Consider the following 23,962-nt stretch of genomic DNA (forward strand, 5'->3'; position numbering starts at 1 on the left):
GTATTCGAGCACGAATTATCGCGTAAGATAATTTTTTGATTTCCACAGCCTGCTCTTGGGAAGCGGAAATCATGTTCGCTCAGAGAGTAACGATCCCCTGAAAGGACTAAACAAATAATCCAAGTGATCGTATACATACGTATAACGGGATGTTTAGATTGGTCGGTTCACCTGCTTGCAGTTGTTCGCGAACGCCTTCGGCAGGATCTCCAACACGATGCTAAAACGTTGAACTAAACGGACGGCCCTGTATTTACCGCAGAAGTTGAAGTATCACGCTAAACAATACAGTTTGTTTTCGATCAGCGCACTTTCTCGATCCTGGATAACCGGAAATATCGTATAATTTACGGGCGTCGGATGTTGTTGATTCTCATCGTCTGTTATCTATTCCGGCGAAATCGCACGATCATGATCTTTCGTCCGAATTGGAACGCTACGACCGCCAGCAAAATTACGATCTTTCGTAAAATTGTTTATTGGAGCTGCTGTCGAAACAGTGGACGCGTTATGTTTTTCAGCGATATCGCATCGCGTCGATGGTTAAACGCACGTTTTTTACCAACAATCGATAGCACCAAACATCCGGTATCGGAGGCATTTTACGTTTGGTCTAGAAACTATTTGTTCCGCTCTGAACTACGTACGCTGCATGATGGTTGGGGAGAACATACATCGAATAGACACACGCCTGATATTACGTAAAAATTTATTTGGCCGTTTAATCGCTAATAATACAATCCAGCATTTTCGTACGCTATTTACATAATTAGATAAACGTTTTCGATCTCTTCGAAATCTCGAGATATAATCTTTGAGGTTTCTTCGAAATCTCAAGATAAGATACGCCGAAATCGTTTCGTCATAAACGCGAAGTTTTTCCGCTCATCTACGAGAAACGACAAGCTTCCGCTGAAGCATCGATTATCATAAAGACACGAGTCGATGAGTACCGTCGCGCAATTACCTATAATACTTTTATTTTTTGTTCATCTGGATGGAAGAAAATAAAAGGAAAAAGGCACAAAGAAAGAAAAAAATATGGCACGTAAATTACAGCAAGAAATGCAATAAATAACGTTCTAAAGTTCGTCATCTAGCCGACGTTTTAAAAGATACTTCCTCGAATACGATTGTAAAAAAAACAGGTACAGGAATTCTGGAAACAGTGTTAAATCACCGGAGGAAACTCACGATGCATCGTGTTGTTCTCTTCTTCTCTTATGCCTTACCGAATTACTATCCTAAATCCTAAGGAAAGAGGCACTTGTGCCCGACCGATATATACACAGGATGGACGTTTTACCTCTAACTGTACAAAATAAAAAGCAGCCTTTGGAAGATTAATCGTGTAGATCGATCTCGACTCTCTGTAGAAGATCCGGTTCTGTAAATATAAAAAGAAGCGAACATTAACTCAACTGGGATCGCAATTATATGGTCTCAAATAATTTTCAAAGATTCGAGCATTCGCGTGTTAAAACGTTTGCGAAATTTATGCTTTTCGAGAGTCGAAGAAAAGTCTACCGTTTCGATTTTCCTCGATGTACAAGCTCGTTCTTTGAGAACGTCTGCTGTCGCCCGAGTATCTGATCCTTGGCTCGATCCTTTGAGCAGAGACGTAGGTGGGGGTGGTAAAATCGTCCGGACCGTCTTTGAGCGGCGACGCGGTCCTTCTCCTGCAGATCGCCAACCCGATGATCACCCCGATACCGATCAGGATCAAAGCCACCGCACCTTCGATCCAAAATCTCGTTCGCTTTCACTCGTCCATGGACGCGTGTCGTGTGAAACACGTGAGTGTATAAATTTTCCTATATTCGATTACCTGTACCTGTCAAGGCGATCACGATGATCATATTTTCCGAGCTAGCCTTGGGAAGTGCCTTTTTCAGATCCTCCAGAAACAAGCCGTTTCTTTCGATCTTCCCGCCGATAACTTCAGCCACTCGTATATGCTCCAACAGCGCTGGCTCGCTCCTTCCTCTGTCGTTCACAGCGTACACGTATAACGTGTAATCGAAACCGGGTTCAAGACCGTGCAGCTGAAAGCTTGGCCTTGGATTTCTCTCTTGATATATCGCCGGTACGTCTCCGACCATTCCCTGGTCGCTTTGAGGCGCGTGGAGTGTCGGCGGATTCATCTGAACGACGCCGGAGTTTCTCGGTATCCCTCGAACTTCGAGCAAAAAGTATTGCGGGGAACCACCATCGGCGCCGGGCACGCAATTCACTTGCAGCGAGGTGGTTTCATTGTGCAGAGAACAGTCGAACGGTGGCTGCGGTGGCTCTGCGAATCGTAACGTTCGTTACTTTACAGAGGAACAGTGACTCGTCGTCAAAGATAATTCGAAAACTTGGTCGACAAATCGAACGGCCGTGAAATGGCGCTATCGACGAAACACGTTGAACTTGGCTTCTTAAGGAAGCTTCGTCCCTTTACCGCGAGACGATTTCAAATAAAAAGCGGAAGAGCACGCGAAAACGTCGAAGTTTCGTCGGCATGCTTTCGTGGAATTTGTTCTAGTTATCAATTTCCAAGGACACATACTTCCGGGCACGATGTTGAATACACAAGGGGTCCTTTGTCTGCCGACGCTGTTGCTCGCCCAGCAAGCCAGAGTTCCAAAGTCGGCGTCAGTGGTAGGAGTGTACTCGAGAACGCTAACGAGCCCGTTATTCCGAGCTCTGGAGTTTGGCATCGGCAACACGTCACCGCGCGTTCCGTTGTACGTCCAAGAGAATCGCACCGCGTCTTTCGGAACAGCGTCGACTTCGCAGCGTAGCGACACCGTTTCGTGGCGACCAGCCGTGACCTCGCGTCGCTCGTAACCTGCCCTGCATCTCGGCGCGTCTATCCGGCAGAACAATCTCCGTTGAGAAAGTCGAAATTGCAGTAGTAGCAGCCGCGAAACATGTACTTACATTTCATCTGAACGAAAATCGGACGGCTCCGACCCTCTCCCACGGAATTCACCGCTTCGCACGAATACTCGCCTGCATGAGCCAGAGTGAGTACCCTCAGCGTTAACGTGTTGGAGGCTATCAGCGTTCCACCGGTCACGTCGTGCTCCAATCGATCGTCCTGAAAGGGCCCGTGATTCGTACTCCCTCTTAGAACCGAGTAATCGCGTAAAAGCTCTTCCTACCTTGTGGTACCAAATGATTCGGGTCGGAGGTGGGTTACTCTCCACGTCGCACACCAGCTTCAGATCGTCCCCTTCTCTGAGAGTATCCAGGACGTAACCGGTGGCTAGGTCGATGGAAACAACCGGTATGTCTAAACGCGAAAGTCACAGAAGCTGTGTGTCATTTTGGGAAGATATACGTATCGTTTGATAAGATGGAAAAAGAGGGAAACCTTACAGGCAACGTCCAAGATCTCAGTTTCTTCGAGCACTCCGCCGGGAAATCTGGGATTTTCGGCTCTGCAGGTTAATCTCTTGCCATTGTCGTCTTTGCCAAGGACCAGAGCCAGCTTGCTGATCGTCGAATTGCTTCTCTGCGTAGTCGACACGTTGGGATCGCCTATCGTCTGTCCGCCTAGCCTCCAGATGATCCTGGCAGCGGGAGAACTTCCCCAGGTTTCACAGCGTGCCGCGAGCGGACGCCCGGCGTAGATTTGACTGTCGATCAGGACGATCTTTACGATCGCAGGCTTCACTGCGAAACGAATCGACGATTACGAATTTCGTTCGTGCGTATGCTCGATCGAGATAGCATGCCGCGAAGAAAACGCCTGCTTCGCCTGCGTTCCTTTTCTCGCTCGATCGCTTCAGCGATTCTCCAAGGATCCGCGACTGCCTACAAAAAATTGCTAGGAGGACGAGTCCTATAGCTGGTTCGAGCCGTGGCGAAAATAACGGGTCGAGGGAGCCACATGCTCGCCACTCGAACCGCGTATTTTTACTTTCAACGACAATTCCACGAAATACGACCGTCAAAGGAGTTAAGAAGAGGCCCGCGCGAAATCGTTGGAATTCATCTCGCTTCCGCCGCGGGTCACTAGCTCCAACTATATTTAAATTTCTTTCTTGTTCGTCGGCCGAGCCGCAGGACATTCGGATGAATAAGAGCGATATTTCTTGCCACGCAGGATGTCCGGCGCTTATGTTGCAACATAGGAAGCCGTTGACGTGCGGTGCGGTTCGAGCATCGAACAGCCTCGATCTGGCTAGAAATTTGAACGCCTCGCGAGAAATACGAGCGGCTTACGTAATATTTAGAAGCCGCGCGCGCTCGTAGATACGCTTTTTTCTCGGAACGACTTGGATCGTGCAAGATATCGACAGGGCGGACGCAAAAGGCGAACGCTAGGAGGAGAACGCGTGGACGGAACTAAATCGGACTAACTTGTCGCTTAAGCCGTCCGCGATCTCTTTTAGCACGCGTTAAGATTCGAAGATGCGACCTTGTGGAGCGCGCTTATTCGTTGTATTTTATTCTTGCCAGATGTTAGGCTCGCGCGCCACTCGCGATTGCCCTTTCTGAACCGCGTCGTTTGTTTCGCCGTTGTCAAAGCCAGTCGACGAGAAAACACTGCGCGATACTCACGGTAAATATCTAGAGGCACTTCGCGAACGATCGGAGAGGTCATCTGCTCCGACTGAGCTCTGCATTCGAGCTTCGTGCCCCACAACGATCTCGTCACCTCGTTGATGAAAAGACGGTTCACCGTGAATTTGCTCGGGGAACCAATAGAAATTGTGTCAACGACGAAGTCCAGTATCTTACCGTCCTTCCACCATACTACCGTAGGCTTCGGTCTTCCTAAGATAAATAATAACACGATTAGGGCAACTGTGCAAGAACTTGGATCGTTGGAAAAAAGTACAAGTGTTTACCCCCAGACACCTGACAGGTCAAGTCGAGATTGTAACCTTCCAAGAAGGGTCCAGCCACTCTTGTCACCTCTCGCCCCTGAGCATCGTATATCACAGGTCTGGATGGTTCTTCTGGAAAGAGGAGAAAAACGCGAACTTGTTACGCCTGTTACGATCGAACGGCAAACGTTCTACCCTTTGGACGATACTCACCGACGAGCGTGAGATTCACCCGAAAGTTTCTCGTCGGGGAATTGATAAAATCTACCCTACATCTGAAGATTCCTTGGTCCTTGAATGTGACCTTGGTAACTTTGAGCTTAGCTCGATGGCCATCACCGATCTGAAAGTAGGTCCTCTTGCCGAGATCATCGCTGACCGCCCAATGAACGGCGGAGGCGAGATCTTTGCCTCTTGCGTCCAGGCTGCGCAGAAAGACGAGCAACGTTTTTCGATCGTCGAACACAATTTGTTTCCTTTCGCAGCGGCATCAAGATCAAAGTAGCGAGGTTACCCGGTTACCCGGAGCATTCTGCCGATCAGCAGGTCGAAATTCTTGGCTCGACAATCGACGAGTCAACGATCGGGCGAGTTGACGTTTCCGGGTGTAAAAGGAGGTGGTAAACACCGGACCGTGGACCCCCCTTGGCCAATTTTAGTGACTAACTCTAGCACGCGCATCTATTTACGGAGAAAAAAAGGATAGTTGGCAAGCACGTAGTCAGCGAATTTAGATTCACCGCGAACGGTTGACCGTTACGCAATGTCGAGGAGGAAATCTCCGCGGCAACACGACGGAAAAAGAATCAATTCGCAGTCGATTTGCTGCAAATTGTGACGCCGGTTGTAAACGTCTCGCTCTTCTCCAACTATTTCGTAACTGTACCAACTTCTTTCCCGCGCTCTTCTTCCCTCGGATTTTCGTTTCTTCTTGACGGTTGCCTGCTACGCGCCTCGTGGGGAGCCGAAGGAAAAAAAACTGTGTCGAAGGCACAGACCATTGGTACGAATAACTGAACTCGTAAAATCTCAAAGCCACCTGCTTTGCGTTCGTCTCGCTCGACGTCCCTCCTTTCCGGCGTATTTTTTTACGATCGCTCTTTCACGCGGAACAGACCCAGCCGCAAAAGGGATTTTCTTTTCTCTTCGAATCCACGCGTTTGCCCTTTCCCAGGAAAATTCTTTATGCCGTAATCTCGCGCTCGTACAACGACGCCCGGTTCGCGATTAATGGCTCGCCGACACTGAAACAGACCGTTCCATTTTACGGACAAACTTACAACTCCCGTTCATAAATAAACCATCCGGAATACACTGTTTACGTGTATTTGTCAGCACGAAATGACGATCCACCACTCTATTTCTGAAAGTTCGTTGGTATTAAGAAATTCCAACGGTCGATGCCAACCATCCTCGACGGTCTTTTGGTTTATTTACGTTACGCGATCTACCTCAATCCTACTTTCGGTCGAACGGTCAATCGCGACTCGTGGAGCACGCGCGATCATTTTGATTAAACTGGTCGTTGGCTGTTGAGAGTCGACGAATAAGATAGCGGTGATAAGGATCGCGGCTTATTTCCAAGAACGACGGCAGAGTCCCGACTGCATAATAGAGCAAGACGGTACAGAGGAACCCTATTTCGGATGCTTGGCTTGAGATATTTCGAGATACGATGTCAGAACAATGGCATCTAGGAATATTAAGCGTGGTCGACAAGCGACCACGCGACTCGTGCTCGAGCTTCTTCCTTCCTGATGGATTTCGCGTTAACGGCAAGTTGGCGAAACGGATGTCAAAGGAACGCGTATATCCGGTAAAATAAAGTCACGGTGAATCGATGGCTGTCGTTTATCTTTACTCTGTTCGGCTATCATTCTTTTATCGTACATTTTGCGTGACCAAAGCAGAGAAGAGGAAAGAAAAAAATGGATTTGTAAATTCGGTCCATCGTGTTACGCCAAATAACATACACGGGATTAGGATACAACAGCTAGCTTTGTCCTTTGTCCGGACGAGATAGAAGGAAAGGAATGGAATGGCGGGAGAACGTTACCTGTAAAGAGGTATCCCAGCGGTGTCTTTGAACCAAAGCACCATGTTCACGGAGTCGGTCGGTGTCGGTGGAGTGATGTCGCATGGTAATTCGACGTCTTTGCCCTCGCTGCCCCACACCAATCTGAGCGGCGCTGTAAGAGCGTGAGTCGTAGTAGACCCTTAAAAAGAAACGCAGGAAAGAATATATAAGCATCGTTACTAAGATGTTAGTTTTCGAGGGAGATTCACGGGGTAACGAAAAGAGGCCGGGACCACCCCTTTTCGTCGTATCCTCTTCTCGGTCGTTCGTTAAGGGTGACGCGAAGCGACGAAGAAAGTGGCGCTAATGAAGCGATTCCCTGGCAGCCGAACTGTCGTCGCGCACGCTTCGTCGCGTACCAGGCCACGGCACACCACCAACACAATACCAGCAAAACTCTATGACAATGCGATCCTTTTTGGCTCGCTATTGTGCTCATTACGCTACGAACTCGTCGTTTTTGCCTATTCTAGGAAACGAGCCATACGCTGGCGCACGCACTCGCGTTTCGATTAAAATAGGATTTAACCGAGTCGAGTTCGAATAAGAGACACGCCGGTAAATCTTACAAGCCGATGCCGTAGTTACAGGCAATTTCATAAGTAAGCGCGTCGTGCCGATGCTCCATTTTCTTAATCTCGCAATTATCCGCCGAGAACGCGACAAGGTTTCTCGATAGTCGACGATGGAAAATCGAGCCCAGCGCGAACTAGAGATAGCGAGTGCCAAGAGAGAACGACCGAGTTATCAATGGCATACCGCGATGTACATTAACACTGGTTCTCATATACGCACGTGCGCGTTCGTGTTATATCGTTTCTATTTTCTCCATGGGTGAAACTTGGTAACGTCGCAACGATTCTAAGTTTAAATCGCGACCGATGTAAGCAGAAAATTACGGACGATGATGCATCGCTCCGATATCGAACAACCTGCGGGATGCTCGTGATATCCAGATAGATGAATCGCGTTGACGTTTCAAAGGAAAGATCAAGAGGGCTGACTGGAGGGGCTCGCTTGCGCGCGGCCACCATTCTCTTCTTTCGCTCGTCGACGCTTTCCATTTTCCATGCTGTGTAGGTTTTTCGTGTTCGCACGGCGTAACACGACGCTGAAAGGCGAACGACCGAACCTAGTTTGTCTTCTCGACAGAGCGTTTCGTCGCCGCGTTGCGCTCGGCCAGGCTTCAATCTGTTCGTAAACCGGCGACACGCAAACGCGGTCTCGCTATTACGTAATTTGACGTGTTATTTCGATCGACCGACGTCGATATTCCATAGATCGAAATCAGAGACGAGCTAACAGATCGCGTTTCGCGGAACTACGGCGTTCAGAGAGCTTCCAAGGCTACTACTATCGTCCGAATGGAGCGTTTGTAATCAAGATTTTCAAACATCGACGCGATGTATATCCCTAATTTTGGTCGGAGAGCCGTGTGCCTGTGGTTCTTTTCCAAACAATCGTTTTCCGCTCGTGCATCGTTGCATCTCGGAATAGAATTCCGATATCCAACGGAAATTGGTAACGATTCGAAGAAAAAATCTGTACGTTAAAGTGTACTGTTATGTAAATAATGCTCGGCCGAGGGGTAGCCCTGTTATTTTTGTATCACGCTCGTTAGGAAAGCGCGCTTCCGCCGGCTTGTCTATTTTCGTGTCCCTTCCTCAGATTTCTTTCTTTCGCGTGTTTCTTCTTTTTTACCCGATTCGATGTCCATCTTTCGCGAATCGAACCGGCGAGTATCTCGAGGCGGCCATTACAGTAATCTACGAGCGACGAACACGACGAGTGGAGTAACGCGGAGTCATGACTAAGCGAGGTTGGCACGAGGCTCCATGGCGTCGGGGACCTCTGCGCAACATGGAATTAATTTACGAGTTTTTATCGGCGTCTATCCGCGGCCCTCCGATCCGCTGCTCGTGCGGGCTCGCTACGCGATACCGTGCAATTTCCTGCCTTTTGTCCCGCTCGTACAACGTATTCGAGTCTTGTCCGCCGCGGTCGGTACTCGTGGCGGTCGCGGCGGAATAGATCGATGGCATTCCATCGTTTGTCGGGCGTTTTCGTTCATAGCCTGGCTATATCTTCGCCGCTGGTCTCTAGTTCGATCGGTTTCTCATCGCTCGCACGCAAAACGCCGAATGTAGCCTTTTATTACATTCGTGTCACACTCGTGCGCGTTATCTCTTTCTAATCTACCCCGCTCGGTCACGCTTTAGTCAATTTCATTCTCGCATAATTCCGCATCCTCTTGCCCCAACACCTGTTGCTATCCTGCCCAGAAGAAGTTCGATTGCCCAATAAAATTCCAACTGTCACCGCGTACGTTGCGCTTCGATCCGATGGGTATTTCGGTACTTTGGAAAAGACGGCACCCTAACACCGCTATTCCGTGCTTATTGAAAATCAAAATTCTCTTCTTATACACGTAGACGAGCGACTCTACGATTGCGTCTGCGAAATAACCATCGAAAGGAGGAAAGATATTTCTGCGAGTTTGGGGGTCGGCGAAGGTCTAAAATCGATTACACGCATGAGATATGAACGACGCCAGGTTTCTGCTTATAGGTCGTAACCTTTGAAAAATGACAGGTACGGAGGCGGGTCCGGTTTGTGAGACGTTAAAAGACCGCGTTGGAGGTCTTCCGATGGCGAAATCAAGATATTTCATTGACGGCACCGTAATTATTTAACCGACTCCTCCCAGCGTTCGCCGGGTCGATTTGTACCTGCGGCAATGCACGAATATGCGTAAGATTAAACTTGTACCGGTTTTCCAGTCGATTTTTTGGTGGTTGGTGGTCCTGTGTCGGCACTCTTTTGTAATGCGTCCGAGGGTTGCCATAGACGTAAAAGTCTGCCCGTTTGATCACTTTGTATGGTAATTTCATTGGCGCTACAAGCTCCGCGCCTCTCCGGCTCATCCGTTTTGTTATTCAAACTTGGCCCTGCGTTAAAGGCTTTTCGTGGCGCTCTGAAAATTTCGACGCGCAACCGATTCCCTTCTGCTTCGTTAAATTCTTTGAACTCGGCGTACGTTCGCGCGGAGTGAATCGTGTCTCGAATTTACAGCCTCGTTGTTCGAACGATCGCGCGTCATGGTAAAATTTGTCCCGCAATTAGCGAGACGAAAAGAAAAGATGGAGAAGCGAAGCGGCGCGCGAAGAGCGGCTCGGAAGCTCGATGTGCTTTCGTTTCGCGGAAAGCGTTGCTTTTGCGGCGGCTCGTAAAACAAACATGTAAAGATCGCCGCGATACCTACAGGGGCGATGATGGATCACCGAAGAGGCAGGTCTTTCATTTACGTTTTCTTCCGCAAATATTTTCATTCGAACGAAGAAATCATCGACGGATTTGTTATTCGCCGCAAGGACAATACCTATATATCTTAAGCCAGGCCGGAATTTGAAACACGTCGGAAGGTCCTCCCCGAATTCCTTCGAACTTTGAGTCCTCCCTGGTCGTCCGAGTCTGTCCCGTCTGTGCTCGGTTAAAAGCTATAAACGACGCTCGCGAGGACGCATTCCTTCTTGCACGAGGCACTCTAATACCGCTCGATGTTCGCGTGTTCCTCGATGCGTCCTGATCTTTCGCGATTCACCATCGCGTTCCGCTCTTTTCATAAATTTCGGAAGTTAGCCGCGGCGCTCCGAAGAGCTGTGAAGCTCCGTGACGGATGAAGCGAGGGATCAAAATGAAGCGGCGCCTTTTTACGGCGCCAGAAATAAATCGCGCAAATTCTTTTGCTTTGGTAGCAGGCGTGCTGTTTGCCCAAAATATCCGCCGGTAAGTTCACCGGGACCCGCTTCTTACTTTCCGATCGAAGCATCGATGACGAAACGTTGCCCCTGTTCTCTCTTCCCTTTTCGTTTCTTCTCTTTCAAGGTATATCGCGTTTTTCGAATTTCCGCTGATGATACCTCTGACAGCCTCAACCGTCTTCGTAAATTAAAGCAATAGAGAAGTCCAGTATCATCGTACGGGAGACGGTCTATTTCTATCGGGTTGCTATATCGTCTAACGCTGCCTCGAATATACAACGAGTTTTGCTTAAGAACGTAATTCGAAATTTTGTATCGTTCGCAGACGTGGTTCTTCTTTTTCTATACTTGAACGTACCTATACGAGAGGAAGCTATTGGGCGATCGAAGGTGGACAAAATACCTGCCAAGGGGAAAGAAAACAGCGAGCAACGTCGATGACGTTGCTCCTTTTATTTCGAAGCGAGTGTATCGAGAGTGGAAAATATGCCAAAAATTTGATGGTTGTGCCGCGTGCGTACGAGTTTATTCGAATTCTTCCGGTTGTTCCCGATAGGCTGAAGTGACCAAACTTTTAACTTATTTAAAATCGTGTCGAGGTCAGAGCGCTCGTTCGGTTCAAAATAAGTCTGGAACCGCTTAGCGGTAATACCGCTTTTCTGTCGATCTATTACCCTGCAGTTCGAGCAAATTTGAATCAAAGCAGTCGTATACATATACGGGAACCTCGCAAAACGTTAATTCGTTCGTTCGTTAGAAATATTCCTATTGTGAAACGCGTTAACACGGTGAATGCAAATGGAAACGGAGTCGCCTCGCGTTTCAAGACGAAGCACTTAGTAACATGCCCGTTTGTTTGTAATATGAAAGTGAGCATCCGGAAAGATGCAACGTACCTTTGTTCGAGAATTCGGGCGAATTCTCGGTAGCTGCGTCTGCCCGACGTGCTCGAAGCAGTATCAGCAAACTTGTCAGAAACACGTGTCCGGACGTGCGCCGCATCTCGAACCGGTAACCGAGAATCAGGTGTTCGAGTTGACGCGCGACCCACCAGCCACGTCCGGTCAACACCTCTCGAGACATCCGATTGCGCGCGATCCAATTGTTTCCGTGTATCGTCGGTAGCTGAATCAACGACGATCTCTCACGCGATAATTCGAGCCGCGATTACACAACGTCACTGTTCTCTCGATCGATCGGAACCGAACCGACGACACGGAATACATTCTCGACAGCATTCGGTCGTCGCGATGATCGATCTATCGACGATCGATTTGTCGTCATATCAAAGAAGCAACCCGTTTAATAAGCAACTGTGTCACAAAAATTCCGATCGTTCGTGGAATCGTCGTCGCGTCTTATCGGAATGTTTCGAATCTCTCGAAGGGACAATCTCGAATTGATTGTTTGAAAGAAAGACGCGGCGGAAGAAGCTGCAATGGTCGAAGTCGTCGCGCGAAGATCCTTTTCTACGAACTTCCTTTCGTGCTACGCCCCTTCTCTCTCCTCGGTTGGTCCTTTTTCCGATCGACGCAAGGCGCTGTGGTCACACGTGCTCGTTATTAGTCGGAACACGTCGTCGTGCCGAACCGAAATCTTTTGATTAACAAAACGAGCCGACGTTTTTTCGCATTTGACCGACACTCGGCTCCCTCTTTGTCCCTTTTCGGACGAATCGTCCCTTTCTCCTACGCTCCTATCCTTTAAATTCCTTTCGCTTTGTCAAATTTTTTGTCGTCAGCTCGATGCGAGTGTCGTTCGTCGCGCGTTTTAGCCTCTCGATTCTCCGCTCCGAGCTCTTCCTGCGTCCTTCCGCAACGCCCCCGCAAGATTTCAACTTTGATGTCGACTGCGAAACAGCCCGCAACTCTCCTTTTTCTTCCTGATGCCTCTCTTCCTTCCTTCGAGTTTCACGCTCGTTATTCTTGGGCGGCTACCACTTTTTCCCGCGTTGCGCGGTTTTAAATTAGACCCACGATCAGGTGGCTCGATTCGTATTTTATTCTTCTCGTTGCATTTCGTGCTCCTGTGTGAAGCGTGCCTCGATACAGCTGGCGTCTGAGGCGGCTGAACTCGCTTCGATTATTATTGCTCTCCGCTGTCGTGGAATAATAACAACGCGCTGCAGATAAAGTCGAATAGCGGAGTAATAGTCGTACGTTCGATACGTTAACCGTATCTCGCGGAGAATGTCAATGAATTGTCGCATGCACTTGTATGTTGTTGTCTATAGCGTGGAGCCAAGCTACGTGGAGATAACGCGCGTCGACGAGAGGTATGCGAATCTGGCGGAACGCGAATACCGTCGAGACAAAACGAACGATACAAAAGATCGGCAAACGGAACGAGAAGAAAAAGAATATACGCGTAGCGCGCGTGTTCGCCGGTAGAAACGAAAGAAGAAACCAGCAGCGGGGCTCGCCAACCGTTTGAGATCGTCGTCGTCGGCAGCGACTGCCACGGAACTAAAACCAAAACCGACGACACGCGTGTAGTTACCCCCACTCGTGCACCCTCCTCGTGCGGCACACGTCCATTTAACCCGGCCCCGAGGACACGCAGTTCAGCACGCACACGCGCTCGTTTAGCCACGGCCCACTCCGCTTTTCTAATGCACACGCATCTTAACGCGCGTGAACCACGTTGCACCAAGATGCACCGCGACGCATTTGTGCTAATGACGCGCGCAAAATCCACTCGGTGCCGTTCGTTTGCGCCAGCTGAAAACCCCGTTTTCTCCGTAGCCGTAACCCTACCGTTTTCACGCTTTTTGCATCGTTAATAATCGCGGGTTCGTTACATTCGAGAATCGTCCAACAAGATTTCCACGATAGTTACGGAACCTCGTTGTACGGAATCATGCGTTTGCGTTATTTGCTTCGTTTTCATCGGCCAGTGCGAGTAGTAACCGATTGCTAAAGATTTATTTCAAGGTTAGCTATTTCACGATAAATATCTGTCTTCGCGCAAATACACGCGGTACACAGAACCGCGAGGCAAAGTACGTATACATTTTCTTACATGCGTAGGGTAGAAAGGTTGGAAACGCATGCGTTCCGCTTCGCCGCGTGTCTCTCTTTCTCTTTTCCTCTCCCTCTCTCTCTCTCTCTCTCTCTTTCTCTCTCTCTGACTTGTTGACATGGACTGGAAAGGGACGAGACCAAGTTTGCCTCAGTGGAATAAACGCGGGGTGAATTTCTGGCGTATCATCGTGCAGACGATTACGCGAGCGTAGGGGGGCTGGATATGCTGCAGCGTGTTCATCGAGGGTGGAGTCGTCGGCCGAACCGAAGGGTCAGGAATGCCCGCTGAAGGGATAAACTCGTCGCACGAATGGATGCGCGTTCGGTTTGATGGATTGCTCGAACGATCCGGCTCGTCCACCCGATCCATTCGTCGTTTCTATTAATTTTTCCTGCTACCTTCTTTCCGTTTCGTTTATTGATTCTGTGAAAACACATACTTGCGTCCCGGTATGGGTCGGATGAGAAAACAAACACCGATGGAGAACCGTGTCTTCTCTAGCCGCGGAGTTCAAGAAACACGCGTTTAACGCACGAATTAAACGCGAAGGTCGAACGAACGGTGTTTGTAATTTACAAAATCGATGCGTAGGTGGCACCTTTGTGTCCACGTGTATTTACGTTCGGCTTTCTTTTCATAATGAAAGCGCCAGGGCCGTGGATGAGAGAGGCCAAGCCGTTACTGTAGCCGGGTAGAGAGAGGCATTATACGCAGGGTGTTTCTAATGTCGCCGCACGGTTCGCAGCGAATCTATTTTCGGAATCCTCGCGTTTCCCTCGCGTCGGATACCTACACCCTCTCTTTTTCACCGAGGTCGACCACACGCACCCACGTGAATGTACGAATTGGGAATTGAGGACCGCGGATTGCTCGCAAAAACACGGACCGGACTTTGAGATCGTTGTCGTGAGCAAGAAAGCGGACAAAACGGCAGAGGAATAGGCTCGTTTCCTCAAGCTGGGTGTAAAATCTGTTGGAGATCGTACGTCGATTCGATTGGTCGCTCGAACGTCGAATCCTAGTAGCATGGTCGCGTTTATTTGCCAGCGAGAATCTCGTCAAACTTTATCCACTCGGTTAGGTACAATTGAACGCGGTCGCTGTATGCTCGAGTGCTCTGCCGGCCACTCGAAACTTTTGCTGGCCAGTCTGTATTTATTCTTTACCCAAGCTCCGCTTTTGCCTCTCTAAACTAAACAATTCCACCACTTTGTTGCTATTTCCCTTTTTTTTATCACTCATTTCGAGTGTCGTCGCGCGGCACGAACAGCTGCCTTTTATACGCTGCTAATAGACATAGGAGGCGGCTCGTTCGTAATTCGATTCGATTCGATTCACTGGGTGGGCGCGATTCAATTAGCAACGGCACGGTGCGGCGTTCCAAAAGCGATCTCTTCGATACAGCAATGTGTAAAAAGGTCGAGTCACGTGCTTCTTATCTCACGAGTCCGGTGACGAGGTTTCGAGTCGCGTGTCCGATTCGATTCGTATTTCGAGCAAAATTTTCCAGCTACGTATGTGTTGGACGAACGCGTTCGTCGTAACTGCCATTAAACCAGACCCTTCGTCATCCAGCGTCGAATACGAGTAAATGGCTGTGTGTGCAGAGCACATTAACCGGCTCCCTTTCCCTTCGATCGCGTATCTCGATTTCGGCGAGAACGAGTGCGGTTGAGAAAAGCCAGATCGATATCTAACGTATCCCTCGTGTGGATAAAGTACGTCAGGCTCGGCACTCGCGGACCACAAATAACAGAGTTATAGAAGAGACGTAATTGTCGAAAATTGGCGCGAAAATTTATGAGAGCCCGTAGGTGGTCCTTGAACGAGCCACTGCTTTCTTACGCGTCTATCGTCTCGATCGAGTCGAACGAAATTATCACTAAAGCCGTTTACGTTCGTCACACGCATACAGGATACGCATGCCACGGCTTAAATAGCCGTTTAGATAAATCCTACTTCCTATCAGCCGAGTGTCACAACACGTTTCCACCGTCGACTAGCTGAATGCAACAATGCGATCTTCTATATATTTTAATCAACTACAGCCACCTTTAATCGTCTCTAACCATTGGCTTTATAGGGACGCGTAATCGACGGGAATCGTTGATTTTCTACGAGAGATAAGTAGATCGTATGCGGGTCAGGAATATGATATTTCCGGTGGAACGTCTTGTCTCGAGTCGTTGAGAATTAAGATTTCGGACGCCTTGGTCTCGTGCGTGTCCTCGGACGCGCGTTTACCAGCCTTCAAGCTAATTTTGATCGACCTCTTCGATTTCGAAAATCAGTATACATTTCGTGCTTGCATTTTGCAACTGTCGCTAGCCCGGTTTTGCGCTCGATTCGTCTGGATCCTGAGACGAGATCACGCGATACTTTTAACAGACGCGAATCGTATGAAACACCGTTGTTGGTCAGCTCCGGCACGTGTCCGTTTGCAGGTAAACAGTTCCACGTATCAGTGACTCATTGAAACGTACATTTACGTGTTACGGCGGTGTCTGGAAAGCACACTACACGGAACAAACCACGATGACTAACGAGAATCGAAAGCGGTCGATATCAATCTGAATGCGGCATTACGGAACGTCACGCGGCTCGCTTTCTGCCCATTAATATTTATGTATAACCATTCCTGTAGCTTTCCGCCGAATCGCATTATCCCCGTAACAATATCCCGCCTAGATTCTCATTGCATCGGTGTAGATTTGCTACGTCGAACGAGGTTGGGACCGGTGTCGGCGTTTTCCAACGTTCGATGGTGAGAATTCGTAAAACCCCTTAAAATATTAGGTTCCACGGTACATCCGGGATATAGCCGTCGTGTAGGATGTGATCGATGCCGAATCACGGAAGATAGTCTGTCGTTATGCCTGTTACGCGTCTCGACACAGCGTCGAGACAGTTGGGGCGCACCCTAATCGCGGACCACCCTTTCATCGTCTCCACGAGGAGGACCCCATGGTTGACTCGATCGAGTCTTCGGAAGTAAGATCCAACGACTCGTGCGGGAGGATGAGTCACGCTTGCCCTATCGTGACATAGCTGTATTATTTTTATGGTGTTTTCGCGTGGCCACCATGATTCACGAGGCCCGAGGCTTTTCCAGCACCCTTCGAGCGACGTATCCGCCACTACTATCCCCCTCTTCGATGACCGAGTTATATACGACTCTCTCTCGCGAATGAATCGTTCAAACTCCCAGAGCGATAGCCCATATGGAATCGTATAGTCCGCCGCTGCTAATTATTCCAGCCGGTGTGTGCGGTTTCGTTTAATAGGAAACATTTGTTAATACCGGAGGGAGTTCTCGCTTCCTAGCTCGTACATTTTCAAGGGCATAGCCTCTAACTAGCTCTTTGTCCAAGGACAAATTATTTCCATTCTGGAAACACAGCTCGAAATCCGTTTTCATTGACTTCTGAAAGCGTCCATTTCTATTATAACATGTACGTACTACGTACATATCTTGGTTTTCAAAGGTTTCGCGAACAGGATCGCGTACATTCCCGTTTTTGGTTTCTACGTAGGGAACGAGAATTATTTACTAAACAAATACAAATTACAGTCTAATACGCCGCCTCTGTACGCCAGGGACGTCGTTTAATGGAGAAATCGATTCTCGTTTCTAGTGCAGGAAACCAACGTGTAGTATTCCCGGGGGTGTAAACAAAAGACAAGAGCGTATCACGATAACTCGACGACAAGCATGGAACAAAAGCCGAGTTACGTTGTCGCTGTTTTAATCGATTTGTCGCAGAAAGAAACGAAGCGGCACCGCTTTAGCCGAGCCCTAATGCGTCGATAAATCTGGAAATGCTGCTGCACGTCCATCGGATTCACGCGTTTGTTTCGGCCGTGAACACGTGTGCGCGCACGCACGTGTCTCGATTCCGTCAGATTTCCCGTAGGCGCCGGGCTTTTTTCTTCGCGCTTAGCAACCGTCTTTTTTTTCCTTTCTGTCGAAATTCGAAAAACTACGTAGGCAAACGCCGTTGTAAACAGATAACGGGACGATATCATCGAGAAAAGGCTAGGAGAAAGCTAATTCACCGGATGCCAGAAAAATTCCTGACCGGCAAAAAATTGGACCTGTACCATGGGAGAATTGAATTTCAATGGAGACAGCGGCAATGGTTAACGACGGCGTGCAGGAAATCTTCGCCTCGCGAGAATTAAAATGCACTTTAACGAGGTCGCGTTGGCACATCGACGTCGACGAATTTTCGACGTCGTGTCGCCGCATTGAAAAAGAAAATTCGCGAGAACTCGTGGATTCCTCTTGAATGGAAATGGAATAATTTCAGTAGGATCGTTACGTATGCGCGCGGTCAACGATCGTCGCTGGTGCGCCTGTGGAGAGCGTCTAACGTCAACTAAAATTATTACGGAACGATTATGCGCAGCGAAATAGAAAGGAAAAATGACGCGCGAAACGAAGACAGGAGAAAAAGAAAGGAACGAGTGGAAGAAACAAAGCACGACGAGAACGAGGGAGAGGCGATTCAACGAAGATGCCGTTAATGTTGTTCTCTCTGTCTAACCTTCTGGCGCCAAGAATTCGACAACGTCGAATTCTTGGAGTTTTTCGGAGAGATATTGGCATTCTTCTCGCGTTCTAGTTACGTGTCTCGTCACTGTGACTAAATTGGACTTATAGCAAAGGAATTTATTATTTTTCCCATGGTTAAACGAGTCACGATAGCTTTCAGAAACGTTTCTTCGAAACGGAATCAACGTGTTTACTTGAGAAAATTTCGCTATTGTGTCACGGACATTTGCGTCGAACGACGCACTCGTCCAGGCAGATAAGCGAAACGAGTTTAGGGTCTCACTCGCGACTATACTAAACGAAATGTTATGTAATTCTCGCGCGCGAGGCCGGATGAAGGAAGGAAAGGCAGCGAAAGCGCCCAGTCGATTGTGACTCGCTTCCCTCAGCGAACGTCTTGAGCGCGAGCGAACGAGCTAAAGAGGGAGACTCGAAGAGACTAAAAGGAGCGGGTTGAGATCTAAGAGAAGCTGAGCGGAGGAACGTCGCGATTTTATACCAGCTTGGACAAAACATTTGCCAGCGAGCTCGCCAAAATAGAGGCATGCACCTGTCCCGTTAGAAAACGAAGATTTCTCTCTTCGTATCTCTTCGCCTCCATCTCTATCCTCGTCCCCTCTTCGCTCGTCTTTCTTTTCCTTTGCTTCCCTACCTTCAACGCGCAGCATTTGTTCGTTTTCCCTCGGCCTTGCTCGCTTCGATCGTTTTTCCTCTAGTCGCCTCTGCACCGCGATATTTCTCCCTTTTTCTTCTCCATTTTTTCCTACCCCTTCCTTTCCCTTCTTTTCCTTCCCCTTCCCCACTCTTCTCGACGATTCTCTCTTCGTTCTCACGACCGTTTTCTTCTACGCGCCCGTCTTGTATCTCCCGCGAGCGACATCTCCTTTCCCCTTTCTCGCGACGTTTCTTGTTGCTCGTGCTCGCCATAACGCTATTTCCGTCAGGCCACAGTGAAAACGTCGTAAGTCACTTAATGCTAGCTGGACATCGAGCTTCGGATATCAAAGGCTACGGTTTTAACGAGCAGAAAGAACACCGGCTCGATGTATGAAAACGATAACGAATCTTTAACCTTATTACACCGGTTACAACGCTACGAAACTTCTAGCGTACGGTATATTAGCATATGTGTGTACGTGTAACATGCAGACATAATATGTACATATTAGCTTCGACCGATTACCAGCGTAGATTCTCTTCTCTTCTTCTCGACGACCTGACCATTTAGCGACGGAATCACGTAGAGTAATCGCTCCGAGCGACGTAGTTATCGCAATTGTTTCATCGATCGTAGAACGAAAAACGCTGCGAACAATTTTTCGCGAAACGCACCTTTTAACTTTTTTCATCGCACACGAACGTAGCGTTCGCGACGCGCGATTACGAACGCTTTATTCTAACGCGCGCAATTAGACGATCTAAAATTCTTGGATGTACTCTGCTCGCTTTAATCCAGAAGAGACAGACGCGTGGTTGCAACTTGGCCGGACCGGTTCATGAAACAGTCCTCTAATTGTTCACGAACTTCGCGCTTATTATAGGGTCTCGCGTTTCAAAGGAAAAACTTTGCCTAAAATGAGATTCACGCGAGTGACGAGCCAGTTTCGAGTTCTGTAATACAATTGGACGAAAAGTCAGAACGGAAAAAAGGGGTTTGGTTTCGAACATGGCCTTCGTTCTTTCTAGTCGAAAAGAAATTCTTTCTCACCGAGCCGAGACAAGCTAATAATATAATAAGCTTTTGTTTGACAGAAAACACTCCGGTCACGTTAAAAACCTTCTCCCGTCGAGCGTCCTATGGGAATGGGACCTTTCGTCTTTGTCCCTTTTTCCGTGCAACGATACGTTTCAACGATAGGCTGTCTTTCTTCGACGAGTTATCGTGGTGCCGGCGAACGGTATCAGTCAAAACACAGTATGTATCACGTGGCAGCGATCCTCGTCCATCGTGACATGGGAAATTCTTTCGAATTCAAGGACCGATTCCATCGAAGGGAGAGAAGAAGGAAAACAAGACCGGGTCGTTTTTCTTTCCCCATTGAATTCGAACGTAGAGATTGCTCGCGCGATCCTCGTCGAAGCTTAAACTCTTCGTAAAATATCTTCGCGTCGCCAAAATTTGAATCGCTCGTAGGTTAATATGCGGAGCATCTAGGTCGGCTTCCGTAGATCGTGGCGCCGTTCCTGGAAGCAGTTGGTTTTGCGGTAACGTCTCACGCGCGAAGGTCGCCGCACCGAAGTTTCATCTCATAACATTTCGCATCTTGACTATCTCTCTCTCTCTCTTTATCTATCTATCTATCTATCTATCTATCTATCTATCTATCTCTATCTCTCTCTTTTTGCAGATGCGTTTCTAATTTGTCAGGCAAAGAAAGAGTGTTCGCGCAAAAACTCTCACCTCCGTTCGAACGTGGCATAGAACTTTAGACGCCAAGAGAATAACGAAGAGTTGGCGATCGCGATGCAAAATACGAGGGGATCGCAGAATACATCGGTATCCAAATATAAACGACTAAACGGTTCGGTCTACGAGCCGTCTGGTTATTTATCCCGCTTTCCCGAGATTATCCAGGGAACCCTTGACAAAGACTGTTCCGTTTGTCTCGTAGGGCCGTGATTTGGTTCGAAATGAAGACAGCCGCTCGTTTTTATTTTGACGAACACGCTTACAACATCCGAATCTTGTTTGTTTCTTTCGACACGCCAACGTACGTTATCCTCGATTTTGATGATGAAATCGCGATCAGACGACGCTTTATTGCTTGATTGGCGTTACGAGATCGTCGAGAGGATGGAAAGGCAGACCTTGGCGCGACGTTTATCTAAGCATGAAAAAGCAGAGCAGGAAGAAGCAGCGTGGGGACTCGTCGAAGCAGCGTGTTAACGTCGTAGCTATGAAGCTATTTAATTACTAATGTCGTTGGCGAGTTAAGTAGCGGCGTCCATTACAAAAGCATTTTCCAACGACGATATAATTCGTGTTACTCCGTTTAACAAGTACTCACGACGGAGGGACGCGTGAGATATCGGCTCTGAAAGAGGTTCAGATGGTCGCAATACCATTTACGCGAGTGCCGACACGTAGTTGGGACCACGAAAGGTAAGGTTACTTATAAATACATCCTGTTCAAAAATAGATCTCGGACTGGCGCAACTGCAAACCGCGAATCGTTCAAAACGCTGCCGGATATTCGGACAGTTTGGTGGAAACGTTCCCTTTGACGAAAGGAATCATCCATCGCAGCAGCCAGGCCGTCGACGATGCACGTACTTTGATCGATTTTCAAAATTGCTCGGTGCAAGATGTGCCATCGTCGAGGTGTATCCAAACGTCGTCGATTTCGATCCGGTCGTTCGCATTCGTTCGAATCGCTATTTTCTCGAGGAGTTTCGTCGAATAAACTTGCCGGGTCTACGGGCATTGTCTTTTTATAGGTAAATGCTCTAATGTCGGTAACGTTCGTCAGAGGGTTGGTAAAAAGCTTTTAGAGCTGAGAATTTTTTCTTTCCGACAGCCACTCGTACCCACGCGTCCTAGATACCTTTCTCGTGCCGGATGCAGGTTTTCAACTCCGTAACATGCACCGTTATAAATCAAAAACGCCAGCCATTGGTTCGTTTTCTTTCTAAGGATAAAAAGAACTGCGAAGAAGGCGGGAGAAATTAACGGACAAGTAATTAGTTGGCAGAAAATCGTTCGAGGATGGTTGAGAATGATACTCGGTATGAGATGATCTTTTCGTGATTTTATTCCGTATCGATACACAGGTACCTCGTAATAGTCGTGCAACTGCAAATTGAAATGGAGTTAATTGCGTTTATCGAATAATGTGCAATTGCTGTTATCGAAGTAGGTGCGACCAATGTGAACACAGTTTGATATTTCGCTCGACGATGGAATCTCGAGTGGCATCTCGCGAAAGAAAATCGTGTAACGGAAACGACTCGTACTTGCGTTTCTGTATTGGCAGTAGATAAAACAGATCGATTTGTACTTTGTAAGAAATGTTTCACCATATCTTCGTATTTTAACGGTTCGTCGAAATGACAACTAAATGTGTAAATCCAAAGGTATTCAGGTAGCATGCGTTCGAGAGAAGTTTTCACGGCCGCGGGAAACGTTACCAACATACCGTAACGGAATCGTTGCCCGTTGTCGGTGAATAATACGGCAGAGGTTCTAATCTCCGACGCTTTTCTCGTTTATCGAACATTGCAAACGCAATTTCGTTTCTGTCGTGTGATGTTTGGTGTCAAACAGTGTCGTATTTATGCAAGTTAGCACTATACAACTCATTGAACCGCAATGGAAGCGATATCGTATCTGCGACCGCGACTTAAAAATATGTACTTTTGCGATTACGTACTATGTTTGCCTATGCGTCAGTTTGTTCGTGCTTCTTCCAACCGACCAATTCGTAAAATCTATGATGACCGATCGAATTTTCGACTATTCTTCGCTCCTCCGGAAACGTTTATCTTCTTCCTTATTCACGTACAGATGTTTCCAGAGGATCAAAGTTTCACGAGAAATTAAGACGTAGCTACTTAGCTGATAAAAGCGAGCTCTAGTCCCTTGCACGAAGTTCTAATTAGTGAAAATGAGATAATTGCCTTTGCAGAAGCTATAAGAGGAAAAAGAGATCTTACAATAACCAATTGCACGTTCTTTCGATTTCTTTTATCCTTTGCTACATGAACGTAGAAAGAAGGAAGTTGTTCGATCGTATTGCAAAGATTCAGTTCTTTCACTTGCACTTTTAACAATTTTTATATTCCATTGATCGATTGTTGGATGAATATATTTACGCGAGCGACGTGTTACGACGATCGATTTGTAATAATCGAACGTTTAAATTTCTCCAAATGTTTTAACTCGTAAAGAATAACTTCACAGCCTGAAGCTTACTTGTCCGATATGGAGTTCCGAGCGCATAAGTTTCGAGGACTGCTGACGTGATGATTTCATTTACATAAAACATGCATATATATGTATGTATACTGCGGTAAACACAGTTGCCCGACTGAGGCGAAAGAAAGAAATTTCGCAGTTTTGTATAAAATAACAAATGAGAAAGGTGTTAATGCAAAGATCGGCGGGTAGGAAAGGTGTAACTTTGATACGGAAACTCGGGGTTAAGGAAATTGACCATGGAGTTACTTCGGACTGATAAATATGCGCGCAAAGACAAACAAGTCGATGTCCCACCGTGCGCGGTCTGCATAATTATTTCCACGGCAATGTTTTTTGCAAAGCGTTTCTGGGAATCGTATCGCGTTGTGCCTCTGATTATAGGAACGCGGTTTTTATCGCTATTTTTATTATTTTATATCTTCGCATTACATATCGGCGCGTCGTTCACTTTCGATCTGAGAATGCGACGTTTATCTTTTACAGATGTCATATTCCGATTTGCTTCTGCCCGACGACTATTCCGTCGTCAATTTTAAATCGTACAAGATGCACGGACGACAAACGCAGTTTCCGTTGAGCACGCAACCACGCGTTTTTAAGTCATCATTGTTACAATTATTCAATCAAATTGTTTAGAAACTAGTTAACCTATCGGATCTGCGATGCAACCATACACCACAGTGAAACTTGGCTATTCTTGGCCAACAAATCGAATTTCTCATCTCTGTGTACCGAAAAAGGAGAGAACTGGCGAACGTGCACGTTGGGAAATTACGAGGCTACAATCAAGGTACCAGGAAGTCG

The 23,962-nt window shown here is 47.7% G+C and overlaps 1 protein-coding gene across 6 annotated transcripts; it reads right to left on the reverse strand.

Moving 5' to 3' along the window:
- Positions 1–692: 692 nt before the first annotated feature.
- LOC117230937 (synaptogenesis protein syg-2) lies at positions 693–22,349 on the reverse strand. 6 transcript variants are annotated; one of them, XM_033488872.1, is made up of 13 exons: positions 18,893–19,345; positions 11,558–12,759; positions 6,880–7,039; positions 5,037–5,248; positions 4,845–4,955; positions 4,555–4,770; positions 3,367–3,663; positions 3,150–3,280; positions 2,926–3,085; positions 2,552–2,854; positions 1,829–2,290; positions 1,528–1,737; positions 693–1,387 (listed from the first exon to the last, which is right to left on the reverse strand). In XM_033488872.1, exons 2-13 carry the CDS (start codon positions 11,742–11,744, stop codon positions 1,344–1,346), a joined length of 2,493 nt encoding a protein of 830 aa, XP_033344763.1. In that variant the 5' UTR covers positions 11,745–12,759; positions 18,893–19,345; the 3' UTR covers positions 693–1,343. The 6 variants fall into 6 exon arrangements, with proteins under 6 accessions (XP_033344763.1, XP_033344766.1, XP_033344765.1 ...); XM_033488875.1 differs by lacking the exons at positions 11,558–12,759; positions 18,893–19,345 and adding an exon at positions 22,258–22,349; XM_033488874.1 differs by lacking the exon at positions 11,558–12,759 and having other exon boundaries at positions 18,893–19,344.
- Positions 22,350–23,962: the final 1,613 nt, after the last annotated feature.

Source organism: Bombus vosnesenskii, unplaced genomic scaffold (assembly GCF_011952255.1).
Source record: "Bombus vosnesenskii isolate JDL3184/JDL3185 unplaced genomic scaffold, Bvos_JDL3184-5_v1.1 scf7180000013270, whole genome shotgun sequence".
NCBI lineage: Eukaryota > Metazoa > Arthropoda > Insecta > Hymenoptera > Apidae > Bombus > Bombus vosnesenskii.